The sequence below is a fragment of the Crocodylus porosus genome, unplaced genomic scaffold (genome assembly GCF_001723895.1).
Source record: "Crocodylus porosus isolate Cpor-Errol unplaced genomic scaffold, CroPor_comp1, whole genome shotgun sequence".
NCBI classification, from domain to species: domain Eukaryota; kingdom Metazoa; phylum Chordata; order Crocodylia; family Crocodylidae; genus Crocodylus; species Crocodylus porosus.
In genome coordinates, this window is record NW_017728906.1 from 168991108 (window position 1) to 169012649 (window position 21542).

Sequence of the window (21542 nt, forward strand, 5' to 3'; positions counted from 1 at the left end):
GGTGGAGTGCTGGTAGGATGACAGGGACAGAGCAGGGTGTAGCGGTGCTGGTGGTGCACCTTGCCCCACCACTCTGGCGCACAGGGCTGGGTGCGTGGGGCCAGAGGCAGAGCAGCTGCAGTGCGAGATGTTGGGTGGCGGTGCTCTGTCCACGCCCAACCCCCCCCCCCCCCCCATCATTCTTGACAGGCTGTTGGTTAGTGTCTTAAGTAAAGTTACTTGTCTTAGTACATAATCCTAACAGTTATGAAAGGATGGGCAGAATTCTGTTTTAGTTCTGTGTATCAATGATGGGCTTTGTTAATTAGGTTTCAAGTGCATGCTGGGGTTTTCAGAGACCAGAAGTATACTGCCTGACTCTCATGCCCCAGATTTATTTTTGAAGTGCTGAGGTACACAATCTATATTTTTATGCTTTTATATGGATTTACTGACAAAACTGAACTTTAGTATCCTATTAGAAGTCCAGAGTATAACATTAAAATGAGGATGAGTGACTTCAGATCACAACCCTGGTACCTTTTAATGAGGTAAACTTGCTTCTTCTGCTTTTAAAGTACAAAAGAGTTGGATTTTTTTAATGCATCTTCTGTTTCTGTATTATTATTATTAATTTTTTTGGTAATAAAACACAGCAAAAAAAGTTTTTTTTAAAGTATGTGGGCAAAGACATGGATTACTTTTTTACAATGTTTGTAACTTTTAAACAGTAACACAAATACTTAAATGATAAAGATGCTGAGATCATTACTGCTTCTGTTTTCAATGGCTCACTAGGTCTCTCTTCCCTGGCCTTGAAGGAAGATTACTTTCTGATAACCTGAAGCCTCAAGTGTTAACTGCTTTGAAGGAGGCTGCTAAAAGCCGAGGTAAAAGAGATTTGTTATATGCTTGTAACTACAAAGAAAAGAGATTTCTAATGATAAAATTTAGAAGAAATGCTATGCTTTTGTTTGTTTTCTTAATTTCATTTTGAACTATGTTGGTTTGGGGAGCCTGGTTGAAACCCATATTTTAAGGAACGTCCACTTTTATACCTAAGTTGAGCACACAATGACATTACAGAGTTTCTCTTAAGGAATTCAGAACACCACCAGTGAAAATGATAGAATAGACTCATGAAAGGGAAAGGGGAGGAGGAAAAAGTGGAGATTTACAGTCAGAAGAAAACATGGATATTTATTTATCATTTACTTAGTAATTGCAAATCTTGAAGTTGAAGAATTTAATTTCAACTACGATGAATCCTGCCCAAGTTAAAGCGATATAATCCACTGCCTCTCTAGGTAACTATTTCTAATGATTAGCTCCTCTGTTGAATCTTTGTACCTTATCTTTAACCTGATTTCTGTCTGGGTTTAGCCTCTGATCCCTGGATATTGTTATGCCTTTCTCTGCTAGAATAAAGTCCCATCTGTTATTAGAAAGTCTTTCCAAGGTGAGTTATAGACTGAGCAAGTCACCTCTTAGCCCTTTTTCAGATAAATTACATAAAACATTAGATTTCTCTGATTAATTTAAAGAAGATTTTCCTTGAACGTGAGACTTTCTTGTAGCTTTTTTTTATTACCCATTGCAGTCTCTTAAAATCTCTCTTAGGTACAGAAATCAAAACTGGATAATAGTACTTTAGTAATAGTTACCCTCCTTTGATACTCTGCGACTCCCTACTCTATGACATCCTCTTGTACCTTGGGCTAATTAGGGCTCTGGTCTGTCTTGCTTTCCCTCCAGTTTAGTTTGGCTGAATTTTCATTATTTTCAGTGTTCTTCCTCCACCTGCCTCGCTTCAGGAACGAGTCTTTGGAGACCTCTTCTGCTTGTATGGATTTAGTTTTCACTTATCTTATTTTGTCTTCTAACTTGGCCTCAGTCCTGCTCAATTTAGTGCATCTGTTGTAATACACATTGTAAAATCTTTAAAGCATCAACTTTTTTCTTACTACCAACAGTTTTGTATAGGGCCCCAATCCATGTTCGGGGCCTATAAGGCATTATTGTAATGCAAATAATAATTAGTAAGTTTTGAGAAAAAATGAAGATGTATATGGATGTGAACATCTACAGCTGTATTAGGTGGGTGAAAGAAAAAAGTGGAAAAGAGGACATATGAAAATAAGTTTTTAGACCCAAGTTCCAGTCTTCCTACCATGGCTTGAGATACAGCTTCCTCTGAGTTCCCCAAAAGTTTTCCATGGTGCTAGTGAGAAGATATGGTGTATCAAGGAAGAAGCTTTCCCTTTCCTCCAGGACTCAACCACGAAACTCCCTCCACCTTTATTATCTCCCTTGTTTTTCCTTGATATCTACATTGCAGACTGAATAAACTCTGTAACCCCAAATGCAGATAACATTACTTACGGACATATTTCTATTTTTCTTAAGTGTATTGGCTATGACTGAAGACATGATAGAACATCTACTTATAAAATTAAGGCTCAGTGGCCAGTATTTTAACATATATCTATTGTTGCAAATGTTTTTTCAGCAACTATATGATTGCATATGGTCTTGTTCTAGTAATTACATCTATAACTTCTTTGTTCTTCTTTTGAAAAAAAGGAATTATCTACATAACTGTAGTTTATTGGTGCTTTCTCTGATTTGTAGCTTTGTAAAGCCTTCCATTTTTTCTTTAAAGTATCCACTAGTAGGGATCTCTTCCGGCTGACTGCAACATTTGTTTCGCCAAAATCCCTCCATAACTTACACATACATAATAAATAAATAAACCCTCTTACATAGTTGCTTTCAGATGGCAGAATGGATTCGTCCATGGCTGTTGTACAAAAAGGCATAAATTCATTTTCACTCCATAAAGCATGGACTTTTATTGTCAGAGGCAGGCTTGTTGCTACTGTTATGTAAATCACAGGTTTGGAATGTTTTTCTGAAAAAAATCATTTAATTATGTTCTAGCCCAACAGCTTCTCTGGGGATTTTCAGGTATGATGTGACTGAATATTTTGCTGGATTGAAGCCTGGCATTTGTGTGGATTTGATTACATGTTCTTTCTGCCTCGGCTTTCATGTAAAAAGGATGCGAATAACTTAGCAAAAAATTGTAAATGCAGTAGGAAAAAATGCCTAATAATTGAGAGAAGGTAATGTAGTTAGCACTCTTTTTATTAAGAATGTTAGTAACAATATCTTCATTAAGTTATGCTTACTAATTGGTATTAATTTTGTTTAAATATACTTATGTATCCTGGGAAGATTTCCAGAATTTCTAAAACAAATTTTCATTTAAAAAATAACACCATCATTTCAAATGTGAATCTCTAAGTTTTATATCTGAGCTATATGCTTGAAGTGTGAGGGCTAATAGCTGTTGAAGACATGAATAAAATGTTATGCTTATTAATCTACCCAAGTGATGGCAGCCCATGGCATGCCTGACGCAAGTGACACAGGCAGCTGGTGTGTGTGCGGCTTGTTTGAGTCTTAGACTCTAGTCTCTGGAAAAGAAAGCACCAGAACTGAGGCAGGAGGGCTTAACCTGTGGAATGGTTGTGTCAGGTTGCTGAAGTGAGAAGATGCCCAGTATTGCTGTCAAGAACTAGCTTAACCCTTCTGGTCCTGCACCTGCTGCTGAATTCACGGCTTTGGGTCCTCACTTGCCATATAAAACTTCAGTGCTTATGAGATGAGAGTAGGGTTAACTTGGCTTTTGGTGGTGACACTTTTCTCTGCAGCATCCTTCCCCCAACCACCATTCTCTGCTCCATGTAACCAGAGGTTTGAGCCCTCTGCCTCCATTTTGGTGCAGGCGTTATCACATATGTCCCTCCGAGTGCCATGAATCACTCAGAGGTGACAGGGATTAAGTTGTGGCACAGCTGCCAAAAATGTTGGCCATTGCTTGTCTACCCCATTGAGATTCTCAGTATTAACTTCTTATTTCTAATGAATATAAGTTGATACTTCAGAGCCTAAAACAATCTTCACTGTTTTGGGGGACTTACTATTTTAGGAATTAAGCAACAGAATTTGAGTTTTATTTTAGGAGGTGGATTCCTTGCCCTGTTTCCACGCCCTGCCACCCCAGATTCCAGTCTCTCTTCTGAGGGCTGCTGTCTATGGGTGCCTGTACACGAGTGCAGAGGGTACTCTGATTACTTGGAATTTAGCGTGTCAGAGCAGGCTCAATTAATCAAGCTTGCTGGAGTTTGGCAATTACTGTGCTTCAGCAGCTTCCTGTGTCTCATTTGTCAGTGTCCCCATGCTTAAAAATGGTGATGGGGGCTCTTGAACCAAAGCTCCACCCTTTTCCCTGCCAGGCCCCCTACCAGCCTGTAGGCTCAGGCTTCCTGCCACCTGGCGATGCTGTGTTCGGGAGCAGCTGACTCTGGTGTGAACTGCACCAGAGTTATTTTGTTGTATTAATAGTATGTGTAAATGTATCCAGTATGTTCTATTCCTAGCTCTGTTGTTATCTTCCAGTGTCAGGATGAGAAATAAATTACTGTCTTTTCCATTTATGAACTGGGAATAATACATCTGTTCCAAAGATATTTTGCAAAGTTTAATGATGATCTGTTTATTGATAATGTATGATAATTCAAAAAATATATTTTAAACAAATACATTTTTCTACTGTAAGAATTTTAAAAGCAAACTCACACATTTACTCGTGTATTTTTAATCTCATATTTAGCACTTATTATATAATTACATTTTGTTTACTACTGTTACAGTTTAGTTAGTGCTCAGTCTGGGCTGGTACATAGGGTTGCCCCTAACTTTTCTGGTTGCACTAAATAAGGGGTGAGCAATCTGTGGCTTGTGCGCCAGCTGTGGTCCTCAGAGCCATTGGATCCAGCCCGAAGCCAGAGGGCTTCAGCAGCAGGGGCTCGCATCCAAGCTTCAGGATTCCTATCTGCCACTGAAAAAACATTGACTACCCCTGCATTTAAATTGCACACATCTAAACTGTTAGTGGAAGAAAGTAGTAATTGGATTTATAGGTCAGGGAGTGTAAGTATATAAGGTAAAGACTATATGTGCAACCATACTGTTTGTAATGAATATTAACTCCGCAGCTGTTTTTGTGTGCCTGAAGACTGCAAAACTAACAGAAGTAATAACATAACAATTAGTTACCATCTTATTGTTGGATTTGTACTAATATGAAGTATATTTGATTTTAGTCAATTTACAAAATGACAGGGGATATTTGATAGGGCTGTGTGAAGCTTTGATCACCAATTCGATTCAGAGGAGATTTGGCCCGATTTGGCAGCTGAATCTCCAAATCCGAATTGAATCGGGAGACCCATTAAAAGGTCCAAATCAAATCCGAAGCCTCCAAAGTGATTCGGAAAAGATTCGGAGAGATTCAGAGATTTGGATTGGCCAGGGAGAAGCAGGCATAGCTGGGAGGCTGCAGGTTCTTCTGCAGCTGCTCTGGCTGGTCCTGGGTCGGGGGAGCCCCCATAGCTGCCTTGCCCAGCCTCATCCCCAATCCAACCCCAGCCTCCCAGCACACACAAAAAAAAAAAAGACCCACACTCACCAGATGTAGCAGCAGCAGTCAGGGCCTCTGAGGGATCCTCTGGCTGTGGGAGCTGTCAGAGGGCTCCTGGCTGTGCCTACCTCTGCACCTATGGCTGCCCTGCCCAGTCCCATCCCCCACCTGGCCCCAGCCTCCTGGCACTTAAAAAAAATTAAAAACAAAAAATGTTTAGCATTCACCGTCTGTAGCAGCAGCAATCAGGGCCTCTGGGTGCATACCTGTTTTTCACAGCCCTAGTATTTGAGTTGGTATCTGGTATGCCTTTAGTGGACAAGCATAAAAAATGTCTTTAGTTTCCTGCCCTGCTTCTTCCGTTCTGTTTTTGCAAATATGTACAGCACATGGTATTTTTATCTGTATTACTTGACTTTTTTTTTTCATAGCTTTACTGGTTTATTTTGTTTTCAGGAAGACCATGCACTCAGCTACAGCTTTTGACTCCAGAACGATTTGCCCGGCTAATCAAAGAAGTTATGAATACTGTATGGCCTAGTAGAGACATGTTAGTACAGTGGTATCCGGGTTCGGAAGAGAAAAATCATCCATCTGTTTCCTGGTTTAAGATGGTTTGGAAGAACTTGTATATACATTTTTCTGAAGATTTGAGTCTGTTTGATGACATGCCACTTATCCCCAAGATACTGCTAGAAGAAAATGAGACATTAGTGGAACTGATTAGACTTAGAACTCCATCACCAGTTATTCTAGAGGATGAATCTGAGAGACAGCTTCCAGAATTCTTAGCAGACATTATACAGAAAGTCGGTGGAGTTGTACTTAAAAAGCTAGACACCTCGATACAACATCCACTTTTAAAAAAGTATGTGCATTCACCACTACCAAGTGTCATTTTACAGATAATGGAGAAACTATCATTGCAGAAACTATGCAGTCAGGTAGCATCATTTCCTGCATCTCATAAAGATGCTCTTAGGAGATTTTTAGCTAGTTTAACTGATGCTAATGAAAGAGAAAGAAGAATTATTAAGGAGCTAATGATATTTAAAAAAATTGAAAAATCATCTGATGAAGGGGGCAATGCATTTACTGTATTAAAAGGTTGTAAGGTATTGCACCACACTGCCAAACTGCCACCTGGTATAAGACTTTCTGTTCCAATAATTGACAGCAGCGATGAAGCTACTATTCGGTTAGCTAACTTACTAAAAGAAGAACAGCTAAAGAGCACAGATTGCCTCAAGTTTATCATACAAGATATTCAAAAAGACTTTTATTCGTATGATGAATCAACAAAGATTATGCTATGGGTTCTTGAAAATCTGACTTTCCTCAAAAATGAAAATACAGATGTGATAGATTGGCTGACATCACTAATGTTTATTCAAATTTCACAAGAAAAGAGAGTGTCAGCCAGTGAACTTTTTGATCCTGAAGTAGAAGTACTACAAAATCTGTTTTATGCTGAGGAAGAAAACTGCTTCCCACCTAATACTTTTGCAGTATCTTCAGATATTCTTCATTCTCTCAGACAAATAGGCTTAAAAAATGAAGTGAATCTTGAAGAAAATGATATTATACGAGTGGCAAATAAAATTGAAACCTTGCAGGGTAATTCTGTCAAAAATCATGATTTATTATTAAGAAAAGCTAGAACTCTTTTAATGATTTTGAACAAGAACCACACTTTGTTGCATTCACCTGAAGCAAAAACAATGTTGAAAAAAATAAAATGGATTCCTGCATGCAAGGAAAGACCTCCAAATTATCCAGGATCATTAGTCTGGAGAGGGGATTTCTCTAATCTGTGTTCACCACCAGAAATGTGTGATATAGCTCATGCAATTTTAGTTGGGTCATCAGTTCCCCTTGTGGAAAATGTCCATTTAAATATAGAAAAAACACTTGGCATTGCCACCAAACCTAGCATAAAAGCAGTCTTAAAACACTTTAAGGTGGTGGTTGATTGGTACTGTTCTAAAACCTTTAGCGATGAGGACTATTATCAATTTCAGCATATTTTGCTTGAAATTTATGGATTTATGCATGATCACTTAGATGAAGGTAAGGAAGCCTTTAAAGCCTTGAAATTTCCCTGGGTTTGGACTGGTAAAAAATTTTGTTCCGTTACACAAGCAGTAATAAAACCAGAACCTGATCTTGATCTCCAGCCTTATCTGCATAATGTGCCTAAAACTATGACTAAATTTCACCAGTTATTTAAATATTGTGGTTCAATTGAGCAGTTAACGCCAGACCATGTTTCAATGGTCATTCAGAAAATATATCTAAAAAGTGAGCAATCTCTCAGTGAGGAGGAGAGTAAACAAAATCTCTACATCATGCTGAGCATTATAAGATGGCTATACAGCAGTCAGATTTCTGCAAATCTGAATACACCCATGCCTATTTATAGTGGCAAACATCCTTACAAACTTGCAATGAAACCGATTCATGAATGCTGTTATTGTGATATCAAAGTTGATGACTTAAATGACTTGCTTGAAGATTCTGTGGAACCAATAATCTTGGTGCATGAAGACATACCCATGAAAACTGCAGAGTGGTTAAATGTGCCATGCCTCAGTACAAGATTGATTAATCCAGAAAACATGGGATTTGAGCAATCTGGGCAAAGAGAACCTCTCACCGTAAGAATTAAAAACATTTTGGAGGAATATCCTTCTGTTTCAGACATTTTTAAAGAACTGCTTCAAAATGCGGATGATGCCAATGCAACAGAATGTAATTTCATGATTGACATGAGGCGCAATATGGATATAAGAGAGAACCTTTTGGATCCCGGAATGGCAGTGTGTCATGGGCCAGCTTTGTGGTCCTTCAACAATTCTGTATTTTCCGACTCAGATTTTCTAAATATAACTCGATTGGGGGAGTCTCTAAAAAGAAGTGAAGTTGATAAAGTAGGAAAATTTGGATTGGGGTTTAACTCTGTTTATCATGTCACTGATATTCCCATCATTATGAGCAGAGAGTTCATGATAATGTTTGACCCAAATGTTAACCACATCAGTAAACATATTAGGGATAAATCTAATCCTGGAATCAAAATTAACTGGAGTAAACAACAGAAAAGGCTGCGAAAATTTCCAAATCAGTTCAAACCATTTTTGGGTGTATTTGGTTGTCATCTACCACTGACAGTGGAGGCCCCTTACAGTTACGATGGGACTCTTTTCAGACTTTCTTTTAGAACTCAGCAAGAGGGCAAAGTGAGTGAGGTCAGTAGCACTTGTTATAATACAGCTGACATTTACACTTTGGTGGATGAATTCAGCATCTGTGGACATCGACTGATAATATTCACTCAGAGTGTAAACTCAATGATTTTGAAGTACTTGAAAACTGAGGAAGCTGATCCTGGCATGGCACAAGAAGTTGTGACAATTAAAAAAAATGTGTGCACCTCCAAAGCATTGCTTTCCCCTGTAGTGAGTGTTTTAAAAGAAGCAGCCAAACTCATGAAGACTTGCAGCAACAGTAGTAAAAAGCTTCCCACTGAAACACCAAAATCTTCATGTATCTTACAGATAGTAGTAGAAGAATTTCATCATGTATTTAGACGCATTGCTGACTTGCAGTCTCCTCTTTTTAGAGGTCCAGAAGATGACCCAGCTTCTTTCTTTGACATGGCAAAATCTGGGCAGATGAAAAGGCCAGCTGATGAGCTGCCACAAAAAACAGTTGATTCTACAACATGGCTTATATGCTCTTGCATGGACACTGGGGATGCTCTCAAATTTTCATTACAGGAAAGTGGACAAAGATTAGGACTTGTTCCCTGTGGTGGTGTAGGAATACATCTGTCTGAAACTCAGGAACAAAAGTGGATTGTGAAACCTGGTTGTAACAGCATTGGGGAAGTGTTCTGCTATTTGCCTCTTCGAATTAAAACAGGGTTGCCGGTTCACATAAATGGCTGCTTTGCTGTTACTTCAAATAGAAAAGAGATCTGGAAAACGGACACAAAAGGAAGATGGAACACAGTATTCATGAGGCATGTTATTGTAAAAGCCTATTTAGAAGCACTCTGTATTTTACGTGACATGGCCATCAGTGGTGAGTTAGCTGACTACAGTTACTGTGCAGTGTGGCCGGATCCTGACTCAGTGCATGATGATTTTTCTATTATATGTCAAGGATTTTATGAAGATATAGCTCATGCAAAAAGCAAAGGAGGGATCAAAGTGTTCTCTGATGGTTCATCATGGGTTTCTATGAAGAATGTGAGGTTTTTAGATGATTCAATATTGAAAAGGCCAGACATTGGGCCTTCTGCCTTTAAAATCTTCCTGAAGTACCTTAAAAAAACTGGATCCAAAAATCTATGTGCAGTAGAGCTTCCTTCTTGGGTGAAGACAGGTTTTGAAGAAGCAGGATGTAAATACATACTACAAGAGAACACTTTCTCTGAGAAACAGTTCTTCTCTGAAGTTTTTTTCCCTAATATTCAGCAGATTGATGCTCAGCTACGTGATCCTTTGATGCGTTATGTGCTCAATGAAAAGGTTGAGGAATTCTCAGGAATTCTTCGTGTTACCCCGTGTATTCCCTGTTCTTTGGAAGGGCATCCTTTAGTTATACCTTCCCGATTGATCCACCCTGAAGGAAGAGTTGCAAAGTTGTATGATGCTGAAGATGGAAGATTTCCTTATGGCAGCAATCAGGATTACCTTAATCCTGTTATTTTGGTGAAACTTGTTCAGTTAGGTATGGCTAAAGATGATGTTTTATGGGAAGACCTGATAGAACGTGCAGAGTCAGTAGCAGAAATTAATACAAATGATCATGCTGCAGCTTGTCTCCGAAGCAGCATTATACTGAGTCTTGTTGATGAAAAACTGAAATGTAATGACCCTAGAGCCAAAGAATTTTCTGCAAAATGTCAAACAATCCCTTTCCTTCCATTCCTTACAAAGCCAGCAGGGTTTTCGTTGCACTGGTGGGGTAGTGATTTTCAGCCTGAAACAATGTTTTCAGCATCTGATCTTTTCACTGCTGATCATCAAGATATAGTTTGTCTCTTACAACCAATTCTTAATGAAAATTCTCATTCCTTTAAGGGTTGTGGGGCTCTGTCATTAGCTGTCAAAGAGTTTTTGGGATTACTTAAGAAACCAACTGTTAGCATGGTTATAAATCAGTTGCTGGAAGTTGCTAAAACATTTGATGGAATTACATTGTATCAGGAGAATATCACTAATGCTTGCTACAAATACCTACATGAAGCAATGCTACAGAACGAAGCAACAAAAACAGTTATCATTGACCAGTTAAAACGATGTAGTTTCATTCTTGTAGAAAATGCATATGTTGACCCAATGAAAGTATGCTTTTATTTGAACTTTGAAGCAGCTCCGTATCTCTACCAGTTGCCTAATAAATATAAAAATAGCTTCCGTGAACTCTTTGAAAATGTGGGTGTGAGACATGCTTTTACAGTTGAGGATTTTGCTCTAGTCCTTGAGTTGATTAATCAAGAAAGAGGGACAAACCAGCTAGCAGAAGATAATTTTCAACTTTGTAGGAGAATTATTAGTGAAGGAATATGGGGCCTCATTAGAGAGAAGAAGCAAGAAGTCTGTGTGAAAAAATATGGTGCGATTTTGTTACCAGATACTCATCTTGCACTTTTACCTGCTAAATCTTTGTGTTACAATGATTGTCCTTGGATAAAAGTGAAAGATACAACTGTAAAATATTGTCATGCTGATATTCCTAGAGAAGTTGCAGTAAAGCTTGGAGCGATACCAAAGCGACACAAAGCTCTAGAAAGATATGCCTCTAATATCTGTTTTACTACCTTGGGAACTGAGTTTGGACAGAAAGAAAAATTGACAAGTAGAATTAAAAGCATTCTTAATGCGTACCCTTCAGAAAAAGAAATGCTGAAAGAGCTACTTCAGAATGCAGATGATGCCAAAGCTACAGAGATCTGTTTTGTGTTTGATCCTAGACATCATCCAGTTGATAGAATATTTGATGAGAAATGGGCACCTCTTCAAGGGCCAGCATTGTGTGTGTACAATAATCAGCCTTTTACAGAGGATGATATCAGAGGGATTCAGAACCTTGGAAAAGGTACTAAAGAAGGAAACCCATGTAAAACAGGACAGTATGGTATAGGATTCAATTCTGTGTATCACATCACTGACTGTCCTTCTTTCATATCAGGAAATGATATACTCTGTATCTTTGATCCTCATGCTAGATATGCGCCAGGTTCGACATCAGTAAGTCCTGGACGCATGTTTAGAGATTTAGATGCAGATTTCAGAACGCAGTTCTCAGATGTACTTGACCTCTACTTAGGAGACCACTTTAAATTGGATAATTGCACAATGTTTCGGTTTCCACTTCGAAATGGAGAAATGGCAAAAGTGTCAGAAATTTCCTCTGTTCCAAGTTCAGACAGAATGGTCCAAAATCTTCTGGATAAGTTGCGTACAGATGGAGCAGAACTTTTAATGTTTTTGAATCACATGGAAAAAATTTCTGTTTGTGAAATAGAAAAAACAACAGGAGCACTGAATGTATTATACTCTGTACAGGGCAAAATTACAGATGGAGACAGATTAAAACGGAAGCAATTCCATGCATCTGTAATTGACAGCGTAACTAAAAAAAAGCAGCTAAGTGAAATACCTGTACAACAGATTACTTACACTATGGATACTGAAGACTCTGAAAGTAACCTTACAACTTGGCTAATTTGCAACAGGTCTGGTTTTTCAGCTATGGATAAAGTATGCAAAAGTGTTATATCAGCTCATAAGAATAAAGACATCACCCTTTTCCCACGTGGAGGAGTAGCTGCTTGCATTACTCACAACTACAAAAAACCCCACAGGGCATTTTGCTTCTTACCCTTATCTTTAGAGACTGGGTTACCTGTTCACGTAAATGGACACTTTGCCTTAGACTCTGCCAGAAGAAATCTATGGCGTGATGATAATGGAGTTGGAGTAAGAAGCGACTGGAATAATAGCCTAATGACAGCAGTAATTGCACCAGCCTATGTTGAACTGCTGATCCAACTGAAAAAACGTTATTTTCCAGGCTCTGATCCTACAGTATCAATATTACAAAACACATCTATTCATGTTGTGAAAGACACTTTAAAAAAGTTTTTGTCTTTTTTCCCAGTTAACAGACTTGATATTCAGCCAGATTGGTACTGTCTAGTGAAAGCAGTATACAGCTGCATTTACGAAGATTTAAAACGTCTCTTACCTGTCATGCGAGCTCCAAATATTGATGGCTCTGATTTACATTCTGCAGTTATCATTACTTGGGTTAACATGTCTACCTCAAACAAAGGGAGGCCATTTTTTGACAACTTGCTACAAGATGAATTGCAGCACCTCAAAAACACAGAGTATAACATCACAACACGCAAGACAGTAGCCGAAAATGTTTATAGACTCAAACATCTACTTTTAGAAATCGGATTTAACTTGGTATATAACTGTGATGAAACAGCAAATCTTTATCACTGTCTTGTAGATGCAGATATTCCTGTCACATATGTGACTCCTGCTGATGTATGCAATTTTTTGATGACATTTTCTTCTCCAGATTCTAATTGTCACATTGGAAAGCTGCCCTGTCGTCTTCAGCAGACAAACTTGAAACTCTTTCACAGCCTAAAACTTCTGGTTGACTATTGTTTCAAGGATGCAGAAGAGAACGAAATCCAAGTTGAGGGGTTGCCGCTTCTTATTACACTTGACAATGTCTTGCAAGTTTTTGATTCAAAGCGGCCAAAGTTTTTAACAACATATCATGAACTGATTCCATCTCGCAAGGACCTGTTTATGAACACACTGTATTTGAGATACAGTAATATTTTCCTTAGCTGTGATGTAGCAAAAGTCTTTGACATCACAAGTTTTGCTGATTTATTATCATCTGTGTTACCTAGAGAATATAAAACCAGAACTTGTATGAAATGGAAAGAAAATGTTGCAAGTGAATCTTGGCTGAAAAGTGCATGGCACTTTATTAGTGAATCTGTCAATGTGAAGGAAGATCAAGAAGACATGAAAGCAAAATTTGATGATGTTGTTGATACTTTGAAGGATTGGGCTTTACTGCCAGGTATAAAGTTTACTGTCTCAGCCAATCAGCTTGTTGTGCCGGAGTGTGATGTCTTGTTGCCTCTTAGCCTTATGCATATAGCAGTTTTCCCAAATGCACAGAGTGATAAAGTTTTCCATGCTTTAATGAAAACAGGTTGTATTCAGCTTGCTTTGAACAAAATTTGCTCCAAAGACAATATTCTAGTGCCACTCTTGTCAGGGCATACAGCAAACATAGATAATCCTTCAAGCATTCTGAAAGCTGTACATTATATGGTCCAGACCTCAACATTTAAGACTGAAAAATTAGCAGAAAGTGATTTTGAAGCCCTCTTAATGTACTTCAATTGCAATTTGAGTCATTTAATGTCTGATGATGACATTAATATTTTAAAGTCTCTTCCATGCTATAAATCTATTAGTGGTCGATACATCAATATTTCAAAATGTGGAACTTGCTATGTACTTACAAAAAGTATCCCTTCAGCTGAAGTGGATAGATGGACACAGTCAACATTATGTGCCTTTCTTGAAGAAAAAGTTCACTTAAAAGACTTGTACAGTGTAGTTGGTTGTGTCCCTGTGGATGATCTTGAAGTATATCTGAAGCATCTTTTACCAAAGATTGAAACATTGTCTTATGATGCAAAAGTAGAGCATTTGATCTACCTAAAGAACAGACTCTCTGGCATTGAGGAATCTTCAGAAATAAAGGAACAGCTGTTTGAAAAACTGGAAAGCTTTTTGATAATTCATGATGCAAACAATAGACTAAAACCAGCAAAACATTTTTATGACAGAACTATACGAGTCTTTGAAGTTATGCTTCCTGAAAAACTGTTCATACCTCAAGAATTCTTTAGGAGACTGGAACAACTCACAAAACCGAAGAACCAAACTGCCTTCCTTACATCGTGGGTAACATTCCTACGGCATATAGGACTAAAGTATGTCATTTCACAACAGCAGGTATTGCAGTTTGCTAAGGAGATAAGCATGAGAGCTAACACAGAAAACTGGTCTAAGGAAGCGCTGCAGAACACAGTTGATGTCCTCCTCCATCACATATTTCAAGAAAGAACTGATTTATTATCAGGAAATTTTCTAAAAGAATTATCTTTAATTCCCTTTTTGTGTCCTGAACGTGCTCCTGCTGAATTTGTCAGATTTCATCCTCAGTATCAGGAAGTTAATGGGACACTCCCCCTTATAAAATTCAATGGAGCACAGGTAAACCCTAAATTCAAACAAACGGATGTGTTACAATTGCTGTGGACCTCATGTCCTATTCTGCCGGAGAAAGCAACGCCTCTTAGTATCAAAGAACAAGAAGGAAGTAGTTTTGGCCCACAAGAACAGCTTGAGCAAGTTTTAACTATGCTAAATGTTAACTTGGATCCACCTGTGGACAAAGTTATCAATAACTGCAGAAATATATGTAATATAACTACTTTGGATGAGGAAATGGTAAAAACTAGGGCCAAAGTCCTACGGAGTATTTATGAATTTCTCAGTACAGAGAAGAGGGAATTCCGCTTTCAGCTTCGAGGGGTTGCTTTTGTGATGGTAGAGGAAGGTTGGAAGCTTCTGAAACCTGAGGAAGTAGTAATAAATCTCGAATATGAATCTGATTTCAAACCCTACCTTTACAAGCTTCCTTTAGAACTTGGTACCTTTCACCAGTTATTTAAACATTTGGGTACTGAAGATGTTATTTCCACCAAGCAGTATGTTGAAGTTTTAAGTCGCATATTCAAGAACTCTGAAGGAAAGCAACTGGATCCTAATGAAATGCGCACAGTTAAGAGGGTTGTTTCTGGCCTGTTTAAAAGTCTTCAAAATGATTCTGTTAAGGTTAGAAATGACCTTGAGAATATGAGAGATCTGATCCTTTACCTTCCCAGTCAAGATGGTAGGTTGGTAAAGTCAAGCATCTTAGTTTTTGATGATGCCCCACATTACAAAAGTAGAATCCAAGGTAATATTGGTGTACAGATGCTTGTTGATCTTAGCCAGTGTTACTTAGGGAAAGATCATGGTTTTCATACCAAGTTGATAATGCTGTTCCCTCAGAAACTGAGGCCTCGTCTGTTAAGCAGCATTCTTGAAGAACAGTTAGATGAAGAATGTCCCAAAATTTGCCAGTTTGGAGCACTGTGTTCTCTGCAAGGCAGGTTGCAATTATTATTATCTTCTGAACAGTTCATTACAGGACTTATTAGAATTATGAAGCATGAAAATGATAATGCTTTCCTAGCCAATGAAGAAAAAGCAGTAAGACTGTGCAAAGCCTTACGAGAAGGTTTGAAAGTGTCTTGTTTTGAGAAGCTTCAAACAACGTTAAGAGTGAAAGGTTTTGCTCCTATTCCTCACAGTAGAAGTGAAACATTTGCATTTTTAAAGAGATATGGGAATGCAGTAATACTCCTTTATATACAGCACTCTGACAGCAAAGACATAAATTTCCTTCTGGCATTAGCGATGACCCTGAAATCTGCAACGGACAATCTGATTTCTGATACCTCATATTTAATTGCTATGTTGGGTTGTAATGATATTTACAGAATTAGTGAAAAGCTTGATAGTTTAGGAGTGAAGTATGACTCCTCAGAGCCATCAAAACTTGAGCTACCTATGCCTGGCACTCCTATACCAGCAGAAATTCACTATACTCTCCTTATGGATCCAATGAATGTTTTTTATCCAGGAGAATATGTTGGTTACCTTGTTGATGCTGAGGGTGGTGATATATATGGATCATATCAACCAACATATACATATGCAATCATTGTGCAAGAAGTGGAACGAGAAGATAATGAAAATTCCAGTTTTTTGGGCAAGATCTATCAGATTGATATTGGATATAGTGAGTATAAGATAGTGAGCTCTCTTGACTTATACAAGTTCTCAAGACCTGATGAAAGTTCCCAAAGTAGAGACAGTGCGCCTTCTACCCCAACTAGTCCTACTGAATTTCCAGCACATGGACCCAGGACAATTCCTCCTCTCTTCTCTGGTAGAGAGAGCCACAAAACAGCATCTTCAAAACATCACTCACCTAAAAAGATGAAGGCAAATTCTTTGCCAGAAATATTAAGAGAAGTAACATCAGTGATTGAACAGGCTTGGAAACTTCCAGAATCTGAAAGGAAAAAGATTATTAGAAGACTGTATCTTAAGTGGCATCCAGACAAAAATGCAGAGAACCTTGATATAGCCAATGAAGTTTTCAAACATTTACAGAATGAGATTAACAGACTAGAAAAGCAGGCTTTTATGGACCAAAACACAGACAGAGCATCAAGACGAACCTTTTCATCCTCAGCTTCTCGATTCCAGTCGGACAAATTTTCATTTCAAAGATTTTATACTTCATGGAATCAAGAAGCAACAAGCCATAAATCTGAAAGGCAGCAGTGTAAAGAAAAGTGCCCATCTTCAACAGGGCCATCATACTCTCAACGATTCTTTGTACCACCTACATTCAGATCCGTTGGTAATCCTGTGGAGGCACGTAGATGGCTTAGGCAAGCTCGAGCAAACTTCTCAGCGGCAAGAAATGACCTTCATAAAAATGCTAATGAATGGGTGTGCTTCAAATGCTATCTCTCCACTAAGTTAGCTTTGATTGCAGCTGATTATGCTGTAAGGGGTAAGTCAGATAAAGATGTAAAACCAACTGCTCTTGCACAAAAAATAGAGGAATATAGCCAACAACTTGAGGGACTTACAAATGATGTTCAGACACTGGAAGCTTATGGAGTAGATAGCTTAAAAACTAGATATCCTGACTTGCTTCCCTTTCCACAGATTCCAAATGATAGGTTCACTTCTGAAGTTGCCATGAGAGTGATGGAATGTACTGCCTGCATCATAATAAAACTTGAAAACTTTATACAACAAAAAGTATGAGAGACTGAAGAGGTTAGGGAAGTGCACTCTCAAGAACTAAATGGTTAATATAATGGGATACAAATGTCACTTACTTGTGCAGCTTACTGTACTTCCAAGAGGTTACACATTACCAAGCAGCTTAAAAATACAATGCACATATTTGGATGGTACTGAAGTATTTAAAGTGAAACTAAATTAATCAAACTTTATTTTCTTGAGCCTGCTGTATGAGCAAACTGTAAAAACATGAATATTAAAAATGTTTGCAGGGAGATTGTGCTGCAAAAAATAGCTCTGTGTACAGTACAAGTGGTTAAAATTATACAAGATTGTGAACTGCACTTTATATAACCAAAGCTTAGCAGTATGCTGGATGAAGCCTGTATACTAAACTCCTTGTTAAATTTTATTTCATTTTATTATGCTTCCAAGAAGTGATGTCATTTTTCAATGTATTAATCAAAGACTGGACATATTATTGAATGGGATGGGAAAACTTTGGAGAAGAATGACTCCAGAGCATTACTTGATTCTTTTGTGTTCTGTGGACATTCATGTAATCCATATTAATACTCTTATCAGCTGGATCTGATTATAAATTTGCTGCAGTATTACACCCTGGACATTTAGAGGATAATGCAGTACCTTTCAAAAGGTACAGTATTTTAATCCTCAGTAATATTACTTGACTTAACGTACAACTTCATGTAGTGCATTGAGTGCATTTACTTAATTATAAAATACTTTGAAATACTTAGGCATTTAATTTACATCTTTGTTTAAGAACCTGCCATTTTTTATTTAATGAAACCTGCATGTGGATAAACTAGAATTGGTGACCATCAATGTACAGTGTTTTATGAAGGGTTTTTGAAAACTGCACACCAAAACTCACTTCTAAAATGTTTCAATGCTTGAGTTTCATGTTTCTCTGTGCATACGTGTGCGTATATTTTTCACAAACATTGGAAATGGTACAATCTGGTAATCCATTTTTTTGGTGTACAGTGGGCAGTATTTTGTTAAATGTCAAAAGGTGCTGCAATGTAATGCTTTTTTAATTTTGTCTCTCTAAGACACTAGGGACGTCTGATTTTTAGTTCCCACCCTTTCTTTTATAAATTGTAAAATTTTTTATAATGTCAAGTAATGTAGTCAATATTAGTTATTTGTAAAAAATTACAAGAACTTGTAAATGGAATATTTTTTTTGCTGAATTTGCTACGTTAACATAAACATTCATCATTTCCTGGTGACAAGTTGTCATAACTGTTTATGATAGCACAGTGAAGCTGTAATTTCACTTACAGAATGTAGAAGAAAATTAACAACAGTAGTATCTTATAGGGAGATATGGTTCTGACAGTGCTGTAATCCAAAAGAAAAAATGTTGACAAAGGCTTTTTTTAGTTTCATGCGGATTTTCAAGGGCTTGCTCTGTTCACAAAAATCTCACAAGTAGTTATTGGTTATGGGAAGAAGTGTTGTTATTTGGAAAACTGTATTGCTTCTGTTTGTAAGGCCATATGATTCTTTCTGCTATTATATTAAGTGCCATAATTTTAATAAAAATGCAAACATCAGTCTGGCTGGTCTTCAGTTTATAAATTAGAAGAGTTCATTTGAATCTAATTTTATGTATATTTGCATCATCCTGTCCTTCACAGTTCATTCTAAACAAGTGTGCAGATTAAATAATAGATCAGCTTAGTCTGTGTAGTCTTACTTAAATTATTGTCATATGTAATAATGCCTTTTTCCTTTGTGCATTTGTCACCTGCTAACACTTTTTTAAAGCAAACCATGTTTATTTTGCTAATTGTTAGTAACAGTGACTGGATAAGACTAAAGTCTCAGTGTACCCATCAAATAAATAAATTAGCTTATTCTCAATACTTTTTGAACTAATGTTGTGGATCAAGCAGCTTGAGGTTTTATAGTTAGGTTAAAAAATCAGCATGGCAAGATGAACACTTCACTAAAATTACTATTGACATGAGGCAATTTAAAAATGTTTTATTAAAAGTGCTTTTCAGTCTAAATTATTGTAAATACCTAATATAGCAGAATGCAATTCCAAACCTGGCAGAACTGTAAAGGAATTATCATGGTGATAGCAGTTCTGTTTCTAGATGAGCCGTTTGTGGGGTGGCAGAGGATCTTTTCAATAATTATGTGCATATTTTCTATATATTTTATTAATGAATGTGTTGGTTCATCAATAATGATATGATGGATCTTTCAATACAGATTTGAAGCACAATATTGCATTATTTGGTCATATATTTTTACATGCTACTGACATACCAATAGTTTATAAGAGGAAAACAGCCCTTGCTTCTAGTGGCTTACAAGCTGATTTAAACTCTGGACATTGCACTAAGACAAACAACCTGAATATACATACAATTTTTACATGCCGTTTCTTTAACCCATCATTTTGGGGTGTACTAAGTCATGCTGAAGTATCTGTACCTCATTATAAGTGGTTATGGCAGGGATAGTAACAAGTTAGAGTTTTAGTTGAAGGTCTGTAATTACCTCTTTGCTTGCTCATACCATATATGCCAATTAACTAGGCTTCATAAATATTAAAAACATTGGGCTAGTGTACTAGTGACACTGCACTGAATCTAGAAGATAAACTGACCTCACAGGTACATTTTAATTTTTCAGTTGCTGAAAAATGTGCTAGTTCACTCTCTTGTTGTTCGTTAGTAAAACAAGGACTATCAACAAATAGATTACATCATTTCCCATGTCTAATTTCTGCATGCAAGCTGTTTAAAATCAATAGGTGGTCTTTCTGTGAAACCCAGCACTTGGCACATTAGGCAGAAACTGACCTAATAAACAGTTCTATACATGATATGAAGCCAAATCCTATAGAATAGCTATGCATATGCACATTTCATAGAATCATAGAAAATTAGGGTTGGAATGGACCTCAGGATCTACTCCAACCTCCACTCAAAGCAGGACCAGCCCCAACTAGATCATTCCATGTCAAGCGAGGTTTTGAAAACCTTGAAGGATGGAGATTCCACCACCTCTCTAGATAACCTGTTCCAGTGCTTCACCACCCTCCTAATGAGAGAGTTTTTCCTAATATCCAACCTAAACATCCCATGGTGTAACATCAGATTATTGCTCTTTGTTCTGTCATCTGTCACCACTGAGAACAGTCTAGCTCCATCCTCTTTGGAACCACCCTTCAGGTAGTTAAAGGCTGCTATCAAATCCTGCCTCAGTCTTCTCCAGACTAAATAAGTCCAGTTCCCTCAGCCCCTCCTCATAAGTTATGTGCCCTAGTCCACTAACTATTTTCGGTGCCCTTTGCTGGACTCTCTCTCCAACTTGTCCACATCCTTTCTATAGCAGGGAGCCCAAAACTGAACACAATTCTCCAGATGTGGCTTTACCAGTGCAGAATAGAGGGGAATAATTACTTCCCTTTATCTGCTGGCAACGCTCCTACTAAAGCAGCCCATAGGTATGCTGTTAGCTTTCTTGACAACAAGGGCACACTGCTGACAAATCTATCTTAGTGTCTACTGTAACACCCCCAGGTCCTTTTCTGCAGAGCTGCTATTTGCCATTCAGTCCCTAGGCTGTACTGGTGCATGGGGTTCTTCCCTTCTAAGTGCACGTGTCCTTGTTGAACCTTATGAGATTTATTTTGGCCCAATCCTCCAATTTGTCTAGGTCACTCTCAATCCTTATCCCTAACATCCAGTGTATCTACTGCACCCACCCTCCCCACAGCTTGGTCTTTTCCATGAACTTGCTGAGGGTGCAATCCATCCCATCTCCCAGATCATTAATGAAGATATTGAAGAAGACTGACCCCTGGGGCACTCCACCTGATACCAGCTCACAGCTAGACATTGAGCCGATGATTACTATCTGTTGAACTTGACAATCCATTTAGCTAGCTATCCAACTTGCAGTCCATTTGTCCAACCAACCCATACTTCCTTAGAATGCTGTGGGAGATGCTATCAAAAGCCTTGCTGAAGTCACCCCCCTACCCCCAACTTTTCCTTCCATACAACAGCATTACCACTAAAAAG

The 21542-nt window shown here is 38.0% G+C and overlaps 1 protein-coding gene across 1 annotated transcript in view; it reads left to right on the forward strand.

The window, feature by feature from the left end:
• Positions 1–19052, forward strand: part of SACS (sacsin molecular chaperone) — a 38549-nt gene extending 19497 nt beyond the window's left edge. Inside the window, exons 6-7 of the mRNA XM_019530177.1 lie at positions 778–869; positions 5924–19052. Of these exons, the coding sequence (XP_019385722.1) occupies positions 778–869; positions 5924–17487 (11656 nt within the window). The 3' untranslated portion in view covers positions 17488–19052. The remainder of the gene's footprint in view (positions 1–777; positions 870–5923) is intronic.
• The last annotated feature ends 2490 nt before the right edge of the window (positions 19053–21542 follow it).